The sequence below is a fragment of the Armigeres subalbatus genome, chromosome 3 (assembly GCF_024139115.2).
Source record: "Armigeres subalbatus isolate Guangzhou_Male chromosome 3, GZ_Asu_2, whole genome shotgun sequence".
Lineage (NCBI taxonomy): Eukaryota > Metazoa > Arthropoda > Insecta > Diptera > Culicidae > Armigeres > Armigeres subalbatus.
Window position 1 is genome coordinate 13,542,108 of NC_085141.1, and position 14,711 is coordinate 13,556,818.

The 14,711-nt window shown below is 43.9% G+C and overlaps 1 protein-coding gene across 1 annotated transcript in view; it reads right to left on the reverse strand.

The window, feature by feature from the left end:
* Window positions 1–11,734, reverse strand: part of LOC134221479 (micronuclear linker histone polyprotein-like) — a 55,125-nt gene extending 43,391 nt beyond the window's left edge. Inside the window, exons 1-3 of the mRNA XM_062700671.1 lie at window positions 11,679–11,734; window positions 11,289–11,421; window positions 8,659–9,266 (exon numbers count right to left, since the gene is read on the reverse strand). Coding sequence (XP_062556655.1) covers window positions 8,659–9,266; window positions 11,289–11,421; window positions 11,679–11,734 — 797 coding nt within the window. The remainder of the gene's footprint in view (window positions 1–8,658; window positions 9,267–11,288; window positions 11,422–11,678) is intronic.
* Between the last annotated feature and the right edge of the window lie 2,977 nt (window positions 11,735–14,711).

The window sequence follows — 14,711 nt, forward strand, 5'->3', positions numbered from 1 at the left end:
CGCATCTCATCTTCTTGTGCCCGTCGGATCGCTATCGAGCCCCATTTTCACCGGATTATTGCCTGACATTCTGGCTACGTTCCCGGCCCACCATAGTCTTCCGATTTTCGCGGTGTGAACGATGGTTAGCTGTTGCAACTCGTGATTCATTCGCCTCCTTCACGTACCGTCTTCAATCTGCAAGACTTTCCTTTCGAAAACTCCAAGTGTACGTCGATCTTCCACGAGCATTGTTCAGGTTCCGTGTCCGTGGAAAACTATCGGTCTAATGAGCGATTAGTAGATAGTCAGTTCGTTACGAAAGCGAACTTTATTCGATCGGAGCATTTTGCGGTGTCCAAAGTACGTACGCTTTCCTCCAAAGTTATCTGCTGGTATCGCTATTGGAGGTCACTAGTGAGCCCAAGATCACGAAATCTTCAACCATCGATACAAGCTCGTAGACAAATGGCGTCAGACGGCGGTACCAAGATCGACTTAGGTGCACGCACCGACAAGGCAAGTGCTGCCTTTGCGAGTTTGAGAAATATCTGGAAAATAGGCAGATGAGTAAGCGCATGAAAATTCGAATTTTTAAGTCTAATGTGAAATGCTGTTATATGCTAGCGAAATATTGTGTGTATCAGTAATGACCACTCTACGGCTGCATGTGTTCATCACCAGATGCCTGCGGTACATAATTCGTGCCTAGTGGCCACACAACTGGATCTCGAACAACGAGCTACATCATCGTTGTCACCAGAGGGCGATAGCAACTGAAATTCTTTTGGTTTCAAATTCTGAGGCTACTCTTTTTTTTTTGGCCATGAAAAAGCGTTTAAGGTAACTCTTCACGGAATCCAAATTTCAAAGTGCTCGCGTTTTTGGGGGCACACCACTCGATACGGAAGCAACACACAACTATCATTTCACGCATGCTGCGACCCAGCAAAGCTAAATCAACAAAAATGACAGATGTGCGCCGCCTCCGTATCGAGTGGTGTGCCTCCGAAAACGCGAGCACTCTGAAACTTGGATTCCGTGAGAAGTGACCTTAAGCACACGAATTTCTGGTTTCAAAAACATTCGAATAATAAGCCGTATCCTAATGGCCATTCAGGTGCTCTTTGTTCCAGGAATAATATGGATTATTCCTTGAACGATTTCTTTGAAAATTCATTTGTAAATTTCTTCGGAGATTCCTTAAGTTCCTCCAGGAAATTCCGTTAGTAAAACCATACAAAACACCTTTCTTTCCTAAATCCCTGCAGGAATTCTTTTGGAAATCTAGTTATAAGAATTATTTCGTATATTACTTCAAGAATTCTTCCAGAAATTCATTACAGAATGCAATTTTCTTCAAGAAATATACGAAGGGATGCTAGAATAATTACAAAATTAAATTCTAAAAAGATTCTCCAGTGAATTATTTGAGGATCTTCGAAAGGAAATTCCGTAGGTATGATGGAATTTTTTGGAAAAGTTGCTAAAGGAATTTCACAAGGAATGTCAGAAGTGGTCAGAATGTTCTAAAGGAATTTTCTAAAACATTGATAGAGGAAAGTCTGAAGAAATTTCTGTGGTAAATTTTGAAGGAACTTAAAAAATCTTCTTAAAGTTTCCGGGGATGTTCCTTAAGGAATTTCTGGAGGAATATCCGAAGAAATACTTGGAGAAATACTTTCAGAAAGGTCAAAGAAATAATGTCTTGTAGAATTTCTCAAGAAATTTACGAAGAAATTCATAAAGAAATTTCTGAAGAAGTTCCTGACGAAATTTTCAAAAAATTCCCAAATTTCCAAATCTTTGAAAGAATTTCCAAAAAAATCCTAAAATATTTCGTAAAAGGTCTACAAAGAAATCAAAGAAATGTCCATAGAAATACATGAAGGAATTTTATTCAGAAGTTCTTGAAAAAATTCTGAAAGAAATCTCAAATGATTTCCCCTTATGAAATGTATGCAGGAATTTTCAAACAATTGCCGACGGAATTCCTAAGAGGGATTCCAAATCAATTCCTACATAAATTTCCGAAAAAAATAAAGAAATTCCCAAAGGAATTCATATATGATTTTCTTAAGATATTCCAATAGGAATTTCCAACGAAATTCCCAAATAAATTCCAATAAGAGTTTTGACAAAAATTCCCAAGGTAATTCCCAAAGTATGAGAAAATGTATGAAAGCGTTTCAAAGGGAGTTTCCGAAAAAATACTATTGAATTTCTAAAGGAATTTACAAATAAATTCTTGATCAACACGCAGACGCGAACTCATTTACTTATAAATTGTCAATTGATAAAAACTTTCCAGCGAGTAAGAATCGTCTTAAAAGCGTAACTTAATTTGAAGCATTTACCGTTACTTTTTTAACTCTTTTTCCATTCTACCATGAAAAGAGAGTCAAAGGAGGCCTTGACAGGATGAGAACGCGTTTTTTTTTTGTTTGGCAAAAGTCATAACATGTGCAACTAAATTATCGATTCAGTACTTATATATTCATGTACCGTCTGCGGTTGTAGGACAAAAGGTCGAAGGGTCAAAAGGTCGAAGGGACAAAAGGTCGAAAAAAAAAACTGCGTCAAAAGGTCGAAGGACAAAAGGTCGAAAGGACGAAAGGTCTTTCTTTTTTATTCCTTCTTTCTTATTTCTTCTTCCTTTTTCCTTTTATTCTCTTCTTCCTTTTTCCTTCCTTCTTTTTCCTTCTTTCTTCCTACTTGCTTTCTTCTTTCTTTCTTCTTTTTTCCTCCTTACTTCCTTCTTTCTCCTTATCTTACTCTCTTTCTTCTTTCTCTCCTCCCCCTTTTTTCCTTACTTTTTGTTTCCTGTTTTTCTTCCTTCTTTCTTTTTACTTTCTTCCTTTTTTTCCTTCTTTACTATTTCTTTTTTGCTTCTCTCTTCTTTTTACTTTTTTACTTTTTTCCTTCTTTCTTTTCTCTTCCTTTCTTCCTTCTGTTTTTCTTCTTTCTTTATTCATTCTTCCTTTCTTCCTTTTTTCTTCTCTTTCTTCCGTCTTTATTCCTTCTTTCTTCCACCTTTTTGCTTTCTTTTTTCTTCCTACTTTCTTTCTTCTTTTTTTCTCATTTCTTCCTTCTTTCTTCGCTCTTTTTTCTCTCTTTCTTCCTTTTTTCTCCCTTCTTTCTTTCTTCTTCCTTCTTGTTTCTGTTTTTCTTCCTACTTTCTTTTTCATTGTTCCTTTATTTTCTTATTTCTTCCTTTTTCATCCTTCTTTTTTCCTTTTTCCTTTCTTCCTTCTTTCATCCTTCTTTCTTCTTTCTTTCTTTCTTCTTTCTACCTTTTTTATCTCTTTTTTATTCCTTATTTCTTCCTTATTTCTTCCATATTTCTTCTTTATTTCTACTTTCTTCCTTCTTTTTTCATTATTTCTCTCTTCTTTCTTCCTAATTTCTTCCATCTCTCCTCTCTTCTCCTGTTACTTCTTCCTCCTTCTTTCTTTTGTTTTACTTCTTTGTGTCTTTTCTCCTTCTTCTTCCTTTCTTCTATTTTACTTTCTTCTTTCTTTCTTTGTTCTTTATCCTCTTCTTTTCTTTTTCTTTTTTTCCTTTCGTTTTCCTACTATATATGTTTACTCCTTCCTTCTTTTTTCCTTTTCACTTCTTATTTACCTCTCACTTCTTACTTCTCCGTTCCTCACTTCTCACATCACATTTTTCACTTGCCACTTTGTACTTCTTATTTCTTCCTTTCCACTTCTCACTTCTTCACTTCATTCATTCATTTCATTCATTTATTTAGTTTACATCTAAACAGATAACACTGAATCAACAATTTGACGCCACAATACACGGTTCGAGGCCGCATCTCTCCATCCTCGGATACGCCCCACGCTCGCCAAGTCGTTTTGCATCTGGTCTGCCCATCTCGCTCGCTGCGCTCCACGCCGTCTCGTACCTGCCAGATCGGAAGCGAACACCATCTGTGCAGGGTTGCTGTCCGGCATTCTTGCAACATGTCCTGCCCATCGTACCCTTCCGGCTTTGGCTACCTTCTGGATACTGGGTTCGCCGTAGAGTTGGGCGAGCTCATGGTTCATTCTTCGCCGCCACACACCGTCTTCTTGCACACCGCCAAAGATGGTCCTAAGCACCCGTCTCTCGAATACTCCGAGTGCTTGCAAGTCCTCATCGAGCATTGTCCATGTTTCATGTCCGTAGAGGACAACCGGTCTTATAAGCGTCTTGTACATGACACATTTGGTACGGTGGCGAATCTTTTTCGACCGCAGTTTCTTCTGGAGCCCGTAGTAGGCCCGACTTCCACAGATGATGCGCCTTCGTATTTCACGACTAACGTTGTTGTCAGCCGTTAGCAAGGATCCGAGGTAGACAAATTCCTCGACCACCTTGAAGGTATCCCCGTCTATCGTAACACTGCTTCCTAGGCGGGCCCTGTCGCGCTCGGTTCCGCCCACAAGCATGTACTTTGTCTTTGACGCATTCACCACCAGTCCAACTTTTGTTGCTTCACGTTTCAGGCGGGTGTACAGTTTTGCCACCTTTGCAAATGTTCGGCCGACAATGTCCATGTCATCCGCAAAGCAAATAAATTGACTGGATCTGTTGAAAATCGTACCCCGGCTGTTACATCCGGCGGTGTCATGCGGAGAACCTTCTAGCGCAATGTTGAACAACAGGCACGAAAGTCCATCACCTTGTCTTAGTCCCCGGCACGATTCGAACGAACTGGAGTGTTTGCCCGAAATCTTCACACAGTTTTGCACACCATCCACCGTTGCTTTGATCAGTCTGGTAAGCTTCCCAGGGAAGCTGTTCTCGTCCATAATTTTCCATAGCTGTACGCGGTCTATACTGTCCTATGCCGCCTTGAAATCAACGAACAGAGGGTGTGTTGGGACCTGGTATTCACGGCATTTTTGAAGGATTTGCCGTACAGTAAAGATCTGGTCCGTTGTCGAGCGGCCGTCAACGAAGCCGGCTTGATAACTTCCCACGAACTCGTTCACTAATGGTGACAGACGACGGAAGATGATCTGGGATATCACTTTGTAGGCAGCATTAAGGATGGTGATCGCTCGAAAGTTCTCACACTCCAATTTGTCGCCTTTCTTGTAGATGGGGCATATAACCCCTTCCTTCCACTCCTCCGGCAGCTGTTTAGTTTCCCAGATTCTGATTATCAGTTTGTGCAGGCAAGTGGCCAGCTTTTCCGGACCCATCTTAATGAGCTCAGCGCCAATACCATCCTTACCAGCTGCTTTATTGGTCTTTAGCTGTTGAATGGCATCCTTAACTTCCCTCAAGGTGGGGGCTGGTTGGCTTCCATCGTCCGCTGAACTGACGTAGTCATCTCCTCCGCTGCCTTGACTTTCACTGCCTGTACTCTCAGCGCCATTCAGATGTTCCTCGTAGTGCTGCTTCCACCTATCGATCACCACACGTTCGTCCGTCAAGATGCTCCCATCCTTATCCCGGCACATTTCGGCTCGCGGCACGAAGCCTTTGCGGGATGCGTTGAGCTTCTGATAGAACTTGCGTGTATCTTGAGAACGGCACAGCTGTTCCATCTCCTCGCACTCCGCTTCTTCCAGGCGGCGTTTATTCTCCTGGAAAAGGCGGGTCTGCTGTCTCCGCTTCCGTCTATAACGTTCCACGTTCTGCCGGGTACCTTGCTGCAGCGCGACCGCCCGCGCTGCGTCCTTCTCCTCCAGAATCTGTCTGCACTCTTCGTCGAACCAATCGTTCCGTCGACTTCGACCCATATACCCGACGTTGTTCTCCGCTGCGTCGTTAATGGCTGCTTTGACTGTATTCCAGCAGTCCTCAAGAGGGGCCCCATCGAGCTCACCCTCTTCCGGCAACGCTGCCTCGAGATGCTGCGCGTATGCAGTGGCGACATCAGGTTGCTTCAGTCGCTCTAGGTCGTACCGCGGCGGTCGTCGGTACCGAACATTGTTGATGACGGATAGTTTTGGGCGCAGTTTAACCATCACCAGATAGTGGTCAGAGTCGATGTTAGCGCCACGATATGTCCTGACGTCGATAATGTCGGAGAAGTGCCGTCCATCAATCAGAACGTGGTCGATTTGTGATTCTGTCTGCAGTGATGATCTCCAGGTGTACCGATACGGGAGGCTGTGTTGGAAGTAGGTGCTGCGAATGGCCATATTCTTGGAGGCAGCGAAATCAATTAGTCGTAGGCCGTTTTCGTTCGTCAGCCGGTGAGCGCTGAACTTTCCAATAGTCGGTCTAAACTCCTCCTCTTGCCCAACCTGAGCGATCAAAACTCCTATGATGATTTTGACGTCGTGGCTTGGGCAGCTGTCGTACTCACGTTCCAGCTGCGCGTAGAATACGTCCTTATCATCATCAGTGCTTCCGGAGTGTGGGCTATGGACGTTGATTATGCTGAAGTTGAAGAGCCGGCCTTTGATCCTCAACCTGCACATTCTTTCATTGATCGGCCACCACCCGATCACGCGCCTTTGCATATCGCCCATCACTATGAAAGCTGTTCCCAGCTCGTGTGTGTTGCCGCAGCTCTGGTAGATGGTATGATTACCTCTAAACGTTCGCACCATTGATCCCTTCCAACAAACCTCCTGCAGCGCTACGATGCCGAATCCACGGTCCTTGAGCACATCGGTATGCGTGTGCTCCCGATGAAGTTGAGAGATTTGCAGTTCCACGAACCGGGTTTCCAATCGCTAGTCCCTTTTCGTCGCAGTGGTCTTCGCCGATGGTTCCGGTCCGTACTCTCCTGTTTATTGTTCGTTGCGTATGCTTTTTAAAAAGGCTGTCTTGCAGGGCCTGACACCAAACCCCCTAAATTTTCGGAGGACCATGGTGCACCGTTTCACTTAGAGTCCTTGCTGGCACTCGGACGATGATCAGCCGCCCCTAACATGGAGAACAGACGCTTCTGTGAGCCGATCATGGCATGGAGAACAGACGCTCAATAAGATTTGCTCCTCCGGAGAGGAGCAAACCCCCCCCCACCCCCTTCCCTGTCAGCATACGACTATAGTTCCCACCGGGGTTAATTACCCGATCTTCCCTAAGGTTGCTCGTATCCCAGCCAGCACCGCGGGGAGGTAGGGATAGGAGTTGCTGGGTAAGAGGCTAAGGACCGCGAGATGGGGTCTACTTTATTCCTTCAGGTACGCGAAGTCCATTGGTACGCTTTACCCAGCATTTGCGGTGCCAAAACTTGGTTTCAGTAATTATATGTTAATGTACCATCTACACTGTGTCCAATATATTCTCATTATAATTGAAGCTTAGATTACTTTACATTGGTTATTCGGATTTTAATGGTTATTGTTTTTATTGAAAGTCAAATTAATATGGATTAATTACAGCATTTGTTACGCAATAATACCGCTTTTAATCTACAAATCTAAAAAAATAAAGCCATCGCAAGCAGCACGTACGTAGACCAACGTCGTTAAATTTGGTCTGACTAAACACTTCACGCTCTTTCTTTTCTCGACGTCTGGTGAACTGAAAAGCCATTCAGCAGTTTTGAACCAAACTTAGTGTATGAGAACTCGCTTCTGTCTTCTGAAACACGAAATCATCCTTTCCGTACATTTTCTCTAAGCTTGGCCTGGCGACTTTCTGTAACACTACCTTTTTCATAATAGAAAGATTTATTTTTATCGCCATTTTCGATCAAAACAAACGGTAGCTTGCGATCGCAAATAACTTCACCTCTACGACTAGAGTAAAAGAGAAAAAGTATATGAGACACGGTGTAAACATCTTAGAGTAATGATAATATAGTATATTATAGTATATAGTAATGGAATGATAATAAAATTCTTCACCGTTGTTTTATTCTACCTTGTGCGGTTGAAAATTAAATAGTGCGCGATCGAACGTGTTTGAAAGCGTAGAACGATTTCGAAATCCGCGTCATTTTGTTCTGCTCTTTACGGTCGAAACAAATAATGCGCGATCAAACGTGTTTTGGAGACGCAGAACGATCCCCAAATTCGCATTATTTTGTTGTTCCTTGAGCGGTTGAGAAGAAAATTATTAGTGCACGACCAGCCGCGTTTAGAAGCGCAGGTCGATCTCGAGGTCAACGTTAGTATGTTCTGCCCTGTGCCGTCAAAGTGAAGGAAACGCAGAACGATCTCGAGATCTGCATTATTTCGTTTTGCCTTGTGCGATCTAAAAGAAAATACTTAGTGCGCGATCGAACATGTTTGGAAGCGCAGAACGATCTCGAAATCCGTGTTATTTTATTCTGCCGTCGAAAAGAAAATTGAATGGTGCGCGATTCAACGTGTTTGGAAGCGTAGAATGATTTTGAGATCCGCGTTATTTTGTTCTGCCCTGCGCGATAAAAAAAACGTTTTTGAAAGCGTAGAATGATCTCGAGATCCGCGTTATTTTGTTCTGTTTTGAGCGATCAAACTACCTACACGTTACACAAGGCATTCCGTTTACCAAAACGAACCTAGCTACACACCTTACCTCTACGTCCAAAATCCCAATGATTTCTCGTGGAAGTGCAGATCACTCGTCGGCTTCCATCAAAGCGAGTATTACGTCAGCATTTTCCTACCTATTTCTCAATTGACCTGCATTCGGACACAGCCAACGCCGGTATTGTTTAATTTTTGGTCACCAGTTTTTACACATTGAGGATGATGTTAACGGATGGCAACTAAAAAATTGGAATGACTGCAATACTTTTCCATCAGAATAATAATGCTTTCACTGAAATATGACTTGGTCTTGGTCTTGGTCTTGGTCTTGGTCTTGGTCTTGGTCTTGGTCTTGGTTTTGGTCTTGGTCTTGGTCTTGGTCTTGGTCTTGGTCTTGGTCTTGGTCTTGGTCTTGGTCTTGGTCTTGGTCTTGGTCTTGGTCTTGGTCTTGGTCTTGGTCTTGGTCTTGGTCTTGGTCTTGGTCTTGGTCTTGGTCTTGGTCTTGGTCTTGGTCTTGGTCTTGGTCTTGGTCTTGGTCTTGGTCTTGGTCTTGGTCTTGGTCTTGGTCTTGGTCTTGGTCTTGGTCTTGGTCTTGGTCTTGGTCTTGGTCTTGGTCTTGGTCTTGATCTTGGTCTTGGTCTTGATCTTGGTCTTGGTCTTGGTCTTGGTCTTGGTCTTGGTCTTGGTCTTGGTCTTGGTCTTGGTCTTGGTCTTGGTCTTGGTCTTGGTCTTGGTCTTGGTCTTGGTCTTGGTCTTGGTCTTGGTCTTGGTCTTGGTCTTGGTCTTGGTCTTGGTCTTGCTCTTGGTCTTGATCTTGGTCTTGGTCTTGGTCTTGGTCTTGATCTTGGTATTTGTCTTGTTCTTGATTTTGTTCTTGTTGGATTTGGAATTTTGAATTTAGTCTAAAAAGCATGGAGACTGCGATGCATAGACAGATGGTTCATCTAAAGAACAAACATTAAAAACTTCAAGAATAACTGGCAACTCTCTACACACTCAGTTCAGCTCGGCATATTTTGATTCTTTTGCCGAGATTCGCACAGCCGAGTGCTCGGTTCGTGACTTACTGCTGATATCTCAGCTGAAAAATTTGTTTGTTTACTGCGGCACTCAAAGGAGCCACCGTAAACATACGTACATTCAGCCGATATTCCAGCAAACGAACTTAAACCGAGATTTGCACAACCGAGATCGGTGGAAAAATTTAAGTGTGTATAGTTTCAAGGAAATTCCGACGGGATTTCCTGAAAAATGTAACCAGGTCAACAAGACTTCTGTAAAATAATTGCACTGCACCTGATTGCGACAAAGAAATGTTGGATTTTAGTTTGAGGAACGCTGCCCGGTCCAATTGAAAACGGGAGCAAAAGTTCATCAGACCAACGCAAACAGAGTGGGCAATTCATTGTGCAAATAGAAGGCCGGGCTGCTGCTGAATTGATGAAAGATTTACAGGTTAATCTGTTGACTGCTTTGTGAATGCTGCCCATCCGTTGTCGCCGCTGCTGCCCGCTACTAAATGGCAGATGTTTGGCCCCCTTCATGCACGCATCACGTAATACAATGTGCCTGGCTGTGTGTTATTAGCACAAGGGCACACATACGTCAGGTACTTATGTGTGCGTATTTATGTGTGCTCTGCAGAAACGTAGGCAAGCACAGAGTGAGTGCGTTCTCAGTGCGTCATTTAGCTTGGAGGCCTTTGGTTTGTTCTGTGGAATGGCTTTTTGAAGGCGTAATTAAGATGAACTGAGCAAAGCTGTTTGCTCAGCAAGGATAAAGCATGGAGCTTCAATTAATCTTCCGTGAGAGAACCACAGAAGTCGATGGTAACAGTTTTTCCATCCATCTTTTGAACATCTTATGTCTGGAGGAAAAATTCTGTTTTACTCAAATGAAAAGAATCATATAGAATAATCTGAAAACCATCTTTCTTGCAATCAAAAAAAAGCTCAATCAACAAATTTAAAAAGCTACAAATAATCTGATTCTGAAATTTTCTCATAATTATTACGCAATTTGATAGGTACACATTGTCACAACCTATGATATATTACAATTCAAACGATCAGATCCACCAAATCCAAATTACCTGTCCAAACAAATTAACACAACAACAGTCGGAATCATAGCTGAAAGTCACATCCTACAGCCAACGACAGTCATGGGGTGAACTTTGGAACAGTCAGTGAAATAATGAGGCGCGCAACTGCTTTCCCCCAGTCATAATGAACAGAGACGACAAAGCAGGAAAAACTGTTACTCTGCTGCAGTTGGGAAACATGTGTGTTCGCTTTCATGAAGAGCAAAATTCGCTCCAGCCAGCATGCTATATCCATATGAACGAGACTCCATCGTCATCTCCGAAAAGCTTGAAATTGTTCATTTTTCTGCTTGCTTTAGCGCTATTTGTTCCCTCAGCAAGCTCATAGGTACTCGTGGCAATGGAAGAGAATAGCCCAATCTGCATCACGTTAGAAATTTTAAACAGTTCAATATAATGAGAATAATTTTTATATATTTGTACGTTATTTTAACATATTTAGAAAGAAAAAGGAAATATTTAAAATTCAAATCAAAATAGTCTATAATTATAGTTTTTTTTCTGCTATATGCCACTATCTACCACTTGACATATATCTACTTATACTTGACATTAAAGTATCTATAATTCGTTTTCATTCATTTTTTAATACATCTATGAACGATGCTATATGTGTCATACCATTCTACTAGCTCGTTTTATATCACTGTCCCTGTTTTGATTCAGAGCTCTGCTGCTTGCTTTTCTCAACTAGGACGTGAGTTTTTCTTCTGGAAGAGGTAGAGGTCGATGTTTTGCACCACACTACCACATTTTACCGTAAGTGTGGAACACACCTAGGGAGTACCAACTTCTAGGACCATGACTGCAGAACTACGACGTGACTTCAGGCTTGTGGGGTTCAGCTTCTGCTCGTTTAGATGAGACAGCAACTTGTCAAACTGCTTCTGGTGCCGCTTGGCGAAACTGCTGTTGCTATTGTTGCTGATGTTGAAGGTTGGTTTCGGGAAATTATGACTGCTGTGAGATGAATGCGCCTCTCGAGGACCGGATGGATTATTTATTGCGAAGAAAACGATACCTGAGGAAATTAAAAGAAACATTTGAAAGGAAGAAAAAGCATTCTTATAGCGACAAGTGCATATGATGAAAAGAAAGATTGATGCTTGAGTTTTACTTTATTTGGTTTCTAAGATTAAATTGTATATTTTTTGTTCTTATTCAGTTGGAGGTATACCTACCATAGTTTGGCAAGACTGGACCCGTCCCAACCTTCCCTACTAAGGCAAAGACCCATAATTCCGCTTGAACATTGTGTGCAGAAGTTTTCTCATTAATTGCGTTTGAATCATATATATTCCCAATTCCCATCAAACAATAAAAATCGATCGGAATAATTCCTACGTGGTTCAATTCAACCAGAGAAAAAATATGAACTGCCAAAGGCAATTGAAATATATTAATACATAATAACTAAAAATGTATCATAGCAAATAAGGATGATAGTGTTAATTAAACACGGAACAGCTAGTCTAAGAAATGAATGCATGTATTAGTTAATTAGTTAATTAGCTTCAATCGAGCAGGAGGAAGGTTGACAACGTGAGCCAAGACAGGCTGGGGCAACAGCAGGTCAAACCGACAAAGGCCCAGTTGGCAGTGAGAAAGGGATTGACCTACAAAATTCCCAAATTCTCGGGAAAATCGGCACAGTGGCCATTGTTTTACACGGCCTACAAAGCCTCAAACGATACCTGTGATTACACGAACCACAAAAACCTGATGAGGTTGCAGGAAGCGCTCGAAGGGGATGCACTCGAGCTAGTGTCAGGACAACTGCTTCTGCCGGCATCGATTCCGAGGATCATCGAGAAGCTTCAACGGCACTATGATCGCCCAGAGCAGCTTCTACAAAGTCTGCTGGACAAGGTGGATCGTTTGGAGCCTCCGAAACCGGACAATCTCAGGAGTTTTGTTACTTTCGGAAACACGATGAAACAACTTTTCGGACACCTGGAGGCTGCGGATCTATGGCAACACCTCGTCAATCCGCTGCTCATTAAGTCGCTAGTCGCCAAGCTTTCGGATAGTGAGAAGCGTGAATGGGTTCATTACCGGAGAGGCTGACTGATTTCCTCATGGACATAGTGGTGGACGCCTGCGAAGCCAACGTAGACGTCGAGGTCCAGCCGTCGCATCAGTCGAGGAGAGTTTTCCCAACCGGGAAGAGCAAGTCGAAAGAGAAAGGTGCGTTGTACTGTCACGGCGAAGGCCGCAGTCCAGCGGTTAACTCAAACGAAGAAAGAAGATTCAACCGTGCCAACAATGCCGAGCCACCGATCATCGTCTGCGGCACTGCGTAGAGTTTAAAAAGTTGCGGTATGCTGATCGGCTGAAGTTGGTGAATCGAGAAGCTGTGCCACATCTGCCTCAACAAGCACAAAGGGCAGTGCAAATTCAACATCCGCTGCAATATTGGCGAATGCAGGGCGTTCCACAATCCACGTCTGGGATGCCGCAGCGACGGTGCAAGAAGTCTCTCTAAAATCTCTGCTGCTAACAGGATCGGACATGCTCGTACCGCTGATCCAGGTCCTCCTCGGTTTCTGCAAACGGCGGATTGCGTTTGGTGGAGATTTGAAGGAGATGTTCCACCAGCTGAAGATACGCGCAGAGGACAAGCAGAAGCAGCGGTTCATCTTCCGGAAAACGCCGGCGGATCCACCAAGCATTTACGTCATGGACGTGGCGACTTTCGGATCGACAAGCTTTCCCTGTTCGGCCCAAATTGTGAAGAATCGGAATGTCGAAGAGTTCGCCGCACAATACCCCAAAGAGGCGGTTTCCCTAGCACAAGAGATTAGATTAGTCCACCGAAAAGCAGGTTTTGAGATCCGGAATTGGGTGTCCAACTCGCCCGAAGTTCTACGAAGTCTGGGAGAGGAAAAATCGGCTGCGTCGGTGCATTTCAACAGCGATAAACAGACGTCGAAGGAAAGAGTTCTGGGAGTGATCTGGGACCGGAGTGTGGACGAATTCTCGTTTTCAACAAAGCACCCGATCATTTTGTCACGGTTCCATGACGTCACACATAAATTTATCCAGCACTACCACGACCAGCTCGGACACGCCAATTCGGAGACTGTCTTTAACAAATTGAAGCAGCGGTTTCAGATTCCGAAAATGCGTCCGGCAATACAACAGGTAGTGAGTAAATGCATCTGGTGTAAAGTGAACAAGTGTAGGCCACGTTCACCGAGAATGGCTCCACTTCCTGTCGAACGAGTCACGCCTCGTTGTCGGCTATTCAGCTCTGTCGGCGTCGATTATTTGGGTCCGGTGGAAGTAACAGTTGGACGGCGTAAAAAAAATGCTGGGTGGCGGTTTTCACTTGCTTGGCCGTATGTGCGGTGCACCTGGAGGTTGTGCACAGTCTCACGACCGAGTGATGTCGAATGGCCATTATTCGTTTCCAAAGCAAGCTCGGCAGGCCAAGTCATATATTCTCCGACAATGCCACTTGCTTTCGCGGAGCGAACAATGAGATGATCCTGATGGACAAGATCAACGAAGAGTGCGCCGAAACCGTAAGCAGTTCGACAATCGCCTGGCATTTCATTCCGCCGGGAACCCTACACATGGGAGGTTTCTGGGAACGGATGGTGCGGTCGGTGAAAAAGGCAATGCGGGCACTCGACGATGGAAGGAAGCTGACGGACGAGATCCTGGTGACGACACTGGCAGAAGCGGCCGACATAATCATAATCATTTTATTCGGGGAACGGTGTCTGGTGCAGATGTGAAGATGGACGGTAGGCCAACAGATCCCGCAAAAACTCTGAGGAATATGTATAAGCGCTCACAGTTGCTCGCGGACCGCATGTGGAGTAAGGAGTACCTCCCGACGATTAACCAACGATCGAAATGGTTCGACGAGCAAAAGCGGCTCCAGGAGAGCGACTTGGTATTCATGGTCGACGGGAAGAACCGGAAGGCGTCATCGAAGCGGTAATAAAAGGTACGGACGGACGAGTACGGCAAGCGGACGCAAGGATGGCCGACGATAAGGTACAAAGACGAGGTGTAGTCAATATAGCGGCGGAAGGGATTGAGAAAATCCAGAAATTCCGGATCGGACGGTAAACGCCACATTGAACATTGAACATGACAGCTAGTGCGTGATATAAATGGTGGATAGAGAGAGAGAGAGAGAGAGAGAGAGAGAGAGAGAGAGAGAGATGAGAGAGAGAGAGAGAGAGAGAGAGAGAGAGAGA